Genomic DNA, 10,617 nt, shown 5'->3' on the forward strand with positions numbered 1-10,617 from the left:
ACTTTGAGCCGAGCGGCCCCGGCACTCGGTGGCCGCGGCCATGGCGGGACGGCAGCGGCACCGGCTGCTGCTGGAGAACGCCGAGCAGCTGGTGCTGGTCTGCGGCCGGCGAGAGCCGTACCTGCGGCGGGACGGCGCCGCCAGCCTGGGCGTGCTGCGGGCCGCCAGCCTGGTGGTGGGGCTGTGAGTGCGGGGCCGGCGGGGCGCCGCGGGCTCTGCTTGGGCCCGGCTGGGATCGGGGAGCAGGGTGGAAGGCATCCCCCAGACGCAGTCCAGGCTTCCCGGTACCATCCTCAGACTCCACTGGGAGAACAGTCCCAAAGGGGCTGTGGCTTCCCGGGGCATGATCCAGGTCCCGGCCATGGCAAGTTTTATTTGAGTGAGGGGACGAGTGCCCTGCGGACAGATGCTGTGTGCTCGCTGATCCGCAGGAGGAAAACAGTGTTACCTAGCAGGAATTGGAGCGGAACAGTACCGAGGTGTCATCCAGAGGGATCTAAGCAGAGGACAAGTGTTATGGCAAACAACTTGAAACGCATGGCATTACCCCTGCGTTTGCTGTGCATCTGTAAAATGAGCGAACCACCTCCACACGTGCATCTTCAGTCCTCCTGAAGATCCTGCCCCTATTGTTCCAGGAGCTCTGTCGTCGAGCACTTCACTTCTAAACAGGCTCACACGTTCTTTGGTCGTTGCCTTTGTTTTGCAGGGATGGTTGTATCAAAGCTGTGGGCCAGGCAGATGTTATTCGCAATCAGTTTTCAGAAGCAACGTTTGAAAGGATAATTGACTGCTCCGGGAAGTGTGTGTTACCAGGTACGTGTATTTTTATGATACAAAGGAACAGCACTGCCAGCAGGTCAAGGGACATGATCCTGGTACTCTACTCAGCCCTGGTGAGACACATCTGGAGTGCTGTGTCCACTTCTGGGCTCCACAGTACAAGAGATACATGGAGCGGCTGGAGTGGGTCCAGTGGAGGGCTACAAAGATTATGAAGGGTTTGAAGCATCTCTCTTTATGAGGAGAGACTGAGAGATTTTGGTCTGTTCAACCTCAAGAAGAGACAACTAAAGGGGACCTCATCAAAATCTGTAAGTATCTGAAGTGGGGGATGCCCTGAGGATGTTTCCAGGCTCTGCTCAGTGGTGCCAAGCAATAGGACAAGAGTCAATGGGCAGAAACTGATGCGCAGGAAGCTCTACCTGAACACTAGGAATAACTTCTTTACTGTGCAGGTGACTGAACAGTGGAACAAGCTGCCCAGAGAAGTAGTGGAGTCTCCTTCACTGGAGATATGCAAGGGTTCTTTTGGGCTTCATGGTGGAGCTCTGTCTCTTGTTTTGTCTGTAGATCTGTTCCTCTGTATCATAGATCACAACATAAATGTAGCTGACCCACAGAGTGACTCTTAAGATTCACTGTTCTTTTCTGTGCTCTCTCAGCCCATGATCCATTCTGCCACAGAACTCAGTCTGTCCATTCTGCCCACAGCTGTTCAGAGGCAAAAGGGATTTAAGTCACAAATTGTGCAACTTTGCCTGATAAAAAAATCCCCAAAAGATGGGTATTGCATGTTAAAGTCTACAAGTGGTGTTGGTACATGAGCTGTCAGACTTTTGTTTCTCTTGCAGTGGCCTTGCCATTCAGCAGTGCCAGTTTCAGAGCTTGTAGAAAAGGCTCCCACCGTAATAAGTGTTGATAGAGGAAGTCTAGTGTGCTAAGCCCAGCCTAAGCAGTTTGCCTTTTTTTAGAGTACAGGCTTAAAGTCTAATGAACTCTTTCCAAGTTTGCTATTTATCCTTTCTTCATGTGTTTGAAAACTTTATCAAAATAACATGACACACTCAGCAACTGATGCATTTACCTGGAGACATTTTGCCTAAGGTGTCAGACCTAAAAAAATTGAAAGAAAATTAATAGCCTCTGAAGAAAATCTTAGATATTTGGCTGGTTGGATTTTTTTTTTCTCTAACCAATAGAGACTTTTTAGGGGAGCTTCTGCTGTCTATTTAATTTGCTTGTATATTCATAATATTTTCTCTTCCACAGTGAAGTAACTGAAGTGTACATTTACTTTGTTTTCTTTAGGCCTGGTAGATGCACATACACATCCAGTGTGGGCTGGTGATAGGGTTCATGAGTTTGCAATGAAGGTAACAGCATAAAATGACACAGATGGATTTTTCTTAATCCTTTTTTTTTTTAATGTATAACTGTTTCTACTTCCTAGTGACTTTCATCTTTCTTTTATAGAAAAATACATAATTTCTGTCAGATAATGTATCTGAGGAAGGAGGGATGATTTTTGAATACTGATAGGCTGAGAGAGGAGTGTACCTGCATTCTTTGCAGCTACCCTTGATATATTTTTGCATTAATTGCAGCAATACAAGAGTGCCACCTTCTATTACCATCTAAGTATTGATTTTTTTCCTTTTTCTTTTCCAAATAAATGTATTTTGAGTTAGAGATCAGTTCTTCCCCTTGGACTCAGGGGAAAGCAAATCTTCAGAGTAATTTTCTTTATGCTGCTTCTTACAGTATTTCTTCACTTAAGTGGAAGGGAGAGAGAAGAAAAGGGGAAAGTAGGAATAATTAATGGGGATTTTTTTCCTCCTCTCTTTGTCTCTCTCACTGTAAAGAGACCTCAAGGCACTTTCCAGTATCTCTTGGATGGAAAACACACTTGTTCATAGCTAATTGTGTGGGGGGTGGTTCTTGTTTTCTTTTCTTTAACCCAAGCTGGCAGGTGCATCCTATATGGAGATCCACCAGGCTGGGGGAGGAATCCATTTTACCGTGGAGCTCACTCGGAAGGCCACGGAGGACGAGTTGTTCACCACCCTCCAGCACCGCCTTGGCCGCATGCTCAGAGCAGGATCCACGCTGGTGGAGTGCAAGAGTGGATACGGCTTGAACTTGGAAACGGAGCTAAAAATGCTCCGGGTGATCGAACGTGCTCAGAAATCCATGGATATCGGCATTTCCTCAACGTACTGCGGAGCTCATGCCATGCCCAAGTAACAGGACTTGACTTCTTTCTCTTGTTAAATACTGCTGCTTTGCATTGAAAATTGGTTTCTTCTGCTGCACTCCTAAAATACAGCATACTTGAAAAACAACAGCTAATATTTATAGGAAGCTCTCCTAAATGCCAGCATAGGCTTAGCACAGAACCCCTACCTCCAGGGCTGATGCTCACACTGAACATAACACAGAAAGTTCTTCTGCTTGCATTTGCTGCTATCCTTCAAGCTTGGGTTGTCATTTTGACCAGGAGGAAATCTGCAGTTCTTCCTTAGTCTCTCCAGTCATCATTTTGAATCAAACTCATGATTTGGGGAATGTCTGATTTTTAAAAATCGTTATAATTTTTTATTTGCATTATATTTTTTATTGGATCATTTTCAACTTCATAAAGAAATTTTTAAATGTTTTCCTGAGCAGAAATTGCATTAAAGCAACAGCAGTTTTGTTTTGCATTTTGGGTCATTATATCCCTCAAAAAGTGAAACCTTTTCTTAGTGTTTCCCTGTGTTTTGTCTTGGCTCTGGCCCTAATCTTTCAGTCCTAATTCCTCCAAAGGCTGCTGAGTAGAAAGAGAAAAGGGAGAGGCACTGTCAGAGGCTGAGCAACCCAGATGACTCTCAGTGAGAAGGGAATGGAAGAAGGGCTCTGCTTTATAACCTTGTTTATAAATTCAGGCTTCTTGAATTTATTCCATTGCATGGTTCCCGACTCAGCCTCGCGTGGCACTCCATAGTGCCAGTATCTGCGTGCCTTATGGTGCCTGAAATGAGCATTCAGATTCTCAGGCATTTAGCTGCTGTACATCCCTTATCATTAGATATTAAAATTGGAAATTGCATATTTTGGGATTATTTGCTCTTTGTAAGGCATTTAGTGATCTCTCCTGGGTTATCTTTATGTAATAGAGGATTCATAAATGATTCTGACTGGCAAATCAAATCTTGGGAAGTGCCTCTGATTAGAAACAGTTATCTCTCCATCACTCTGAATTGTGTAAAAGGAGGAGAGGTAAATTAAAAATAATGACCTATACTGCATATCCCCTTTGAGCTTTGATACTTGCATAAAAATATTGTATGAATACTATTTAACATATTTAAATGCTCATTTACATATTTTAATTGTTATATTTTAGAATACAGTATAAAGAGGTCAGAATATATGAATAGGAAAGCAGAAAAAAATATTTTAAAGTATCCCTTATCTTTGTTAGCATCCAAGATGCCAACCTTATTAAAAACATTCAGTAATACAATCTAATATTCTTTGAATGGAAAGTAACTCATGTTGGAGAATACATGAATTACAATGGGGCTTAATTTTTTAATTTGGAGTCTTTTTGGGAGATTCATATTTACATAATTTCCATAGTAATTCAGTAATTGCATGTATGACTTGAGTGTGTGCCAGACATCAAGGATGTTACTCACATGGCTCTGTAACATTTTCTTTTCGTTAGAGGGAAAACTGCTACTGAAGCCACGGACGACATTATCAATAACCACCTTCCTAAACTGAAAGAGCTCAAACTAAGTGGTGAAATACATGTTAACAATATAGATGTGTTCTGTGAGAAGGGAGTCTTTGATCTGGAGTCTACAAGGAGAATACTTCAAGCTGGAAAAGATATAGGGTTACAGATTAACTTCCATGGTGATGAACTGCATCCAATGAAATCTGCTGAGGTACGTCTTTCATAACATTCATTTTTGCTCCTGTGAGAGCCCGATCTGTGAAAGAATTGCAGTTTTCAGAACTGAGATTGTCTTTTAAGACTTTATGAAATAGACCATCTGATAGAAACAGGTACCAGGAAGAGCAGTCCATGTGCAGCTTTGGAGGTAAGGACATGGGAGAAAGCCTTGACCTCTGGGACTAATGTGCACTAGCTAATCAAACATTGACTTTGCTTATCTTCCACATGGGATACAGATCAGGAAGGTGGATATCCATACAACCAGGAATGACCCAAAAACATGGTTTGGGTGGATATCCATGCACCCAAGAATGACCCAAAATCATAGGTTTAAAAGCCTATTTGACTTCCCCGTTGAAAGCAGCATTCAATTTTGTGAACTGTTTTCTGATGGATCCTTTATGAACAGGAGTTGATAATATTTTCATCCATGGCTCTCATATAGTTTGTGTGTTAGACTGGTAAAAACACTGCTGAAGGTATGCTTCTACTCCTTGGGTGGGCAAAGTGATCAACTTTTCCCTCAGTAAATTAACAAATGTTTTGTCTCTGTATTCTGATTGTTCTTTCAAGCGTTTTTTACTATTTCTCTTCTGGTATATTTTGCATTAATAGTGAATTGTCTCTTCCAATTATTGAGAAACAACGTTTTAAACTGAATTAATTGAGACTAGTGAGTAATTTGCTTGAAAAATTTCCTTAGCTTGGAGCTGAACTAGGAGCCCGGGCCATCAGCCACCTGGAAGAAGTTAGTGATGAAGGTATTGTGGCGATGGCAAGAGCTAAGTGTGCTGCTGTCCTTCTGCCAACAACAGCCTACATGCTAAGGTAAGGCCACTAGATTGAAGGGAAACTTCTGTAACTGCAAATCCATGTGTGTGGTTTGAGGGTCTTTTAATCTAAAAGCATAAGTGTGTATCTATGCCTTAAGGATCAGTCTGGGTCAGTGAAGGCAATCACATGTACTGAGAGCTGAATGAGCCTCCCTCCTTATGTCTTATTTCTGCTGGAAATCCTCAAAAATCGGGTGAGATTGCTGAGAAATCTCACAGAAGATTCGGAGTGGCTTTATGGCAACTATGGCTAAAACTTCCTAGAGAGTGTATTTCCAAGTACCCACCCTGCAAACACCTACACAGATTAATCCAAGGGCTGAACAATTCTGAAATGGCTATTCCAGATATTGAAGTTACTGAAAACATCTTTTGCATTATAATTGCTAAGTGGAAAGATCTCTAATATATGCAGACTAAACTCACAGACTCAAAGATTGGGAAGGGACTATTGCATTGCATGTGCCACTGCTTATATTTTGGAGCCTGTCTTTGAAGTTGTAAGAACTAGAAAATTAGTTTTTTTCAGAAATGAAGATTTTCATCTTGTAAATTCTTAAGTGGCTGAGGTCTGGATAAATACTAGAATTTCAGTGGTCTGGAGCCTGATGGTTGATACTGGCTGGTGCCACATACAGTTACTGCAAAAGCTGTGGCTCACACTTCCCATTTATGTTGTCCATAGGGTGACAGGTAGGGATGCAAGAGGAGAATTTGAGCTTTCATCTCCATTAGGATCAGCGTAACTGAATGCATGAATGTAACCAAACTGAGAGATTACTTTTACCCTTGTAAATAATTTTATGTTAACTAAGCAAATTGTACTGATAAATTTATTTTTCCCACTAGACTGAAGCAACCTCAAGCTAGAAAAATGTTGGAAGAAGGTGTTATAGTTGCTCTTGGCAGTGACTTTAATCCTAATGCATACTGTTTTTCAATGGTAAGATAATCCTAATACTGAAACCATAGAATTATGAAATTTCTTACTAGTACAACTTGTGTGTAGGTCTTGCACACTTCAAACTGGTTTCATGTGCACAAGGAGAGCTGTCTGTGTTTGTTTCTGTGTATTGGTAGTTTTTGCCAGAAATTCTTGAAACCAGAATGGGTTCCATTTTTCATGTGGACTGGGAGGCCTATTCAAAATGCTCTCAAAGCTACTGATTTTAGAGTTCTCATTTTGGATTTGGCAAAAATTATGTTGTACAAAACAACTCCTTCTGTTGTGCAAGGAAGAAGGAGAGTGCTTATGGATTTGAAGTATAAATAGCCTTGTGTTCCTGGTAACTCCCATTGTCCCCTTCCTCGCCTCCTAGCCTATGGTGATGCATCTGGCCTGTGTAAACATGAAGATGTCAATGAATGAAGCATTGGCAGCTGCCACCATTAATGCAGCTTATGCTTTGGGCAAATCAGACACACATGGTTCCTTGGAGGTTGGAAAGCAGGGGGATCTTCTTATCATAAATTCATCAAGGTTTGTTCTTCCATTGGCATTTGAAATGTGCTTTAACCTTAGTTATCTTCACTGAATAAAGGGACACTGGTAGCATTTCAGACCCACTTTAATTTTCCTGAATTACTCCATTGGAAAATAAAGCCTTAGACTTTTGGGGCTGTTATTACAAGTAATCCATGAATAACTACAAATTACCTAGAGATAATATGTGTTTATTTTGTGGAATAAATTCTCTACTGATAGACACTGTATTCATGCAGCAAGAGACAACATGTAGACATGGAATAGTGTTTTGCCATTTTCAAGCAAGTCTTATAAAATTGCCTGGTATGCTGGGCATGTGACCTGCTCTTATGTAAGTTTACATATTTTTAAACATCTTGTCCTTTTAGGTGGGAGCACTTGATTTACCAGTTTGGTGGACATGAAGCATTGATCAACTACGTTATAGTTAAAGGAAAAGTCATCTATGAAAATGCAAGGTGTGAGACAATGAGCAGTTACTGAGAGAAGGCAGTAGTTTAGTGAGCTACTAAAATCAAATTAGCATGGAATATTTCAAAGCAACAGACAAATCAGATTTGTATTTATTGGTAAATTGTTTGCCTGCTCACCTTACTCGTAGTCCAATAAACCTTACCAAGCATTAGCCATTTGGTGCATCTCTATGTCCATTGTCCTTCTCTCCAGCACAATAAAATAATTTCTAATTGTATTAATCTTAAATAAGACAGTTTCCAAAAATGTTTTTCTATTAAATTAATCTATAATATTATAATATTTGAAAACAACCAAAACAAACTGGCAATGAATAAACAGAGTCTGGATCCAGGTAAGATTTACTGGGGAGTGTGATAAGTAACCTGTGACAGAGGGCCAGGGGCTCAGGCATGGACATTTGGGATGGTCCTTGGCTATGTTGGGAGAAGATCACATGCAGTGTCATACAGATGTTGCAGAAAAGACCTAATTTTATTTATTCTAGGCTGAATCTGAAATAACATTAGACTTATTTGTTTGTGGAAGTTTGAATGTGATTCTGGTAAGTATGATAACTTTTACTCAAAGATGTGTTGAAACTTAGGAGCCTAACTTTTTTAAGGCAGTCACTCTTTCATTTCTCTTTCAACTACTGCTTTTTTCCCCAGCTTGTAACATCATTTAGGAATGCAGTATGTAGAAATGTTCTGGTTTGAAAGCAAAACCAGTGAGAGACTCCAAGTCAGAAATACAATTTATTAGGAAAAGAGAAACGAAACAAAATACATGCAATAATACAAAAGAAAAATCACTGACAGAGTCAGAAGACAACCTGACACCCTTTTGGCCAGCATGTTGGTAGCAGTCCAAACTGGAATGGCTGCAGTCCTCCTGGAGTTGTGGTTCTGTTGGAGCAGTGATCCTGTAGAAAGGTGTAGTCTTCCTCTGAGGGTCCAGTGGAAAACCCCAGATATTCCTCTTGGGAACCAGTGGAAAGGCTGCCTCTGATGTCCCCAAAACCCAGATTATATCCAGTTAGGAATGCTTGGCTCCTCCCACTGGGCAGAGCATCTCACAATGGGATGTTATAATTCTTATCAGTCACACAGTGACATTCAATAGCCTACTATCAGCAGATGTCTCCCCTGAGAGAGGATGGGTGAAAGAGATAAGGAAAACTGCTCACTTAACAGAAGACAGCTGCTACACAGATGGTAATGGAATATATCTTCTCAATCTGGGACAAGAAAAAAGGATGATACAACTCTGGAGAGTTTAAGCTTTTGCAGTATCTAAGCAGAGGGTTGGGAGTAGGAGGGTCTCTGAATACCCAGGGTCTAAGTATTTTCTTCAAATTTTAAAATGGATGATGTCTGCAGAAACAAAAGGGATTTACTTTCTGAAGGTGAAGTCATAAAATTGCACCTGACAAGCATGAAGAACTTCACATTGAAAGTAATTATTGATATAAGCAAGTGACATAACTCTGTGATACAGAGTGTTTTAGTGAACCAGACCCTTGAGGAAGGACAATGGTCTCATTCTGATGAACAGGTCTTTGAAAGCCATCACGAACATGTGTGAGCATTATTATGACCTTCTGATCTCCCTGAGCCTTGGGCACATCTGTTAACACCCAAAATCTGCAAGCCATCTCCTGCAGTATCTTTCTTCATGCTATATTTGATCCAGGCTAGCCAACCAAATCAGTTTTTAAAACAATGTAATAGCATTCCTGCCACCTGATGCGTTTTCCTGCAAGCAGATGCTGTACCAGATGTGGGTGTGGAACTTTGTTTTTATAAAGTTTGAAAGAACATCCCAAGTACGTGATTGCACAGTCCATTCTGCCCAAGACAGCCTTCATAAATCATGTTTATACAGGCATTAGAGAAGGCTGTTGGGGAAGGAGCACAGGCATTTCTTAAATGCAGGGTGCAGGCAGAGTTGTGCCTCTCAGCTCTGCACAGGCACAGTGCAAAATCTGAGTCCATGCTGCAGTGTGTGCTGGGGATCCCTCGGTCCCAGGCAGCCAAAAGCAGAGGTAAGTGGGAAGCAAGGCCCAGAATCTCTGAATTTTCTGAATTCAGAATTCTCTGAATGCTCAAGGCATTTGGCAACCTGCTAGGTTGCCAGCAGGCATGAGCACTCTCCTCAGGGCACAGTTTACCATGGCAGGTGTCAGACACTCAAAGGCAGCCCCACACTGATGCTTTGGCTGTTCCTTGCAGCATAGCCAATAGCCTGGGGAAGCTTTCAGCTTGTGCTGAATGCCCGTCAGCCAGATCAGTACTGCCCTGTCATCACTGCAGCAGGAGGTAAAATCCATGCCCTGACTTTTCCCTTGCAAAATAAAGCCTGTGCTGGAGGTCAGTGTTGTCAGACACAGAGCACACTCAGTCATGATCCCATCTATGGGCACAAGACCCCTGGCAGACAGGAAGAGACCTGGAGAGCCATGGCAGCGTAGTCTTGGTGCTATCGCCTCAGCATTGGTTCACATTCACTGGTCCTACACCTCATCTTCCCCCTTTTCTGGCCCCTGTGTTACCTGTCCTACTTCCAAATTAAGCTTTCGCTTTACATTTTCATCATCACACACATGACAGGAAAATAGATTTCTACAACTGTATGTGAAGCCTCAGTTTATTGATTGCAGGTGTGAGTCCCTAGCTCTTGGAAAGCTGCATTAAATGTAGTCTATCACCAGAATATATTTGTTCTGGAGCAATGATCTCCATAGCACATTCCTATGCACACAGCTTTCCTGATTTGTGAAGCACCTGCTCTAAAAATGCTACTGTTATACAAGAGCCTGTACCTCACATATGATCTGCAAGAGAGAAAAGAACTAAGTGTAAAGATAATCTTGCTTGTGGCAAAATGAAGGGGATCACAGCAGTTACCCAAAGGGGGAGAAAAAAGGTAAGAATATCAAACTTAGATTGTTTAGTATCATTGGCACTGATGGAGAGAAAACAAAAAAATGTTGACAAAACAAATACTGTTTTCATCAGGAGTCTGAATGATTTGTATTCAGAAGTTAATGAAATTCAGTCAAAACCACACTACCATGACAAAGTTGTCTTTTACACATGAGGAAAGCAGTGAGA

At 41.7% G+C, this 10,617-nt stretch overlaps 1 protein-coding gene across 2 annotated transcripts; it reads left to right on the plus strand.

Annotated features, from left to right (window-relative positions):
* Positions 1 to 7,673, plus strand: AMDHD1 (amidohydrolase domain containing 1). 2 transcript variants are annotated; one of them, XM_068190413.1, is made up of 9 exons: positions 4 to 183; positions 710 to 816; positions 2,092 to 2,156; positions 2,746 to 3,023; positions 4,493 to 4,718; positions 5,433 to 5,557; positions 6,412 to 6,505; positions 6,882 to 7,042; positions 7,417 to 7,673. In XM_068190413.1, the coding sequence occupies exons 1-9, from the start codon at positions 41 to 43 to the stop codon at positions 7,529 to 7,531; spliced, it is 1,314 nt and encodes a 437-aa protein (XP_068046514.1). In that variant the 5' UTR covers positions 4 to 40; the 3' UTR covers positions 7,532 to 7,673. The 2 variants fall into 2 exon arrangements, with proteins under 2 accessions (XP_068046515.1, XP_068046514.1); XM_068190414.1 differs by lacking the exon at positions 6,882 to 7,042 and having other exon boundaries at positions 1 to 183.
* Positions 7,674 to 10,617: the final 2,944 nt, after the last annotated feature.

This window comes from Anomalospiza imberbis, chromosome 5 (assembly GCF_031753505.1).
Source record: "Anomalospiza imberbis isolate Cuckoo-Finch-1a 21T00152 chromosome 5, ASM3175350v1, whole genome shotgun sequence".
NCBI lineage: Eukaryota > Metazoa > Chordata > Aves > Passeriformes > Viduidae > Anomalospiza > Anomalospiza imberbis.

What these genes read in the sequence shown, in the direction of transcription:
- AMDHD1 (XM_068190413.1), top strand. Translation starts at nt 41, where the DNA reads ATGGCGGGACGGCAGCGGCACCGGCTGCTGCTGGAGAACGCCGAGCAG. An exon ending in GCCAGCCTGGTGGTGGGGCT is followed by an intron (nt 184 to 709) that starts GTGAGTGCGGGG and finishes TTTGTTTTGCAG; the next exon opens with GGATGGTTGTATCAAAGCTG. An exon ending in TTCATGAGTTTGCAATGAAG is followed by an intron (nt 2,157 to 2,745) that starts GTAACAGCATAA and finishes CTTTAACCCAAG; the next exon opens with CTGGCAGGTGCATCCTATAT.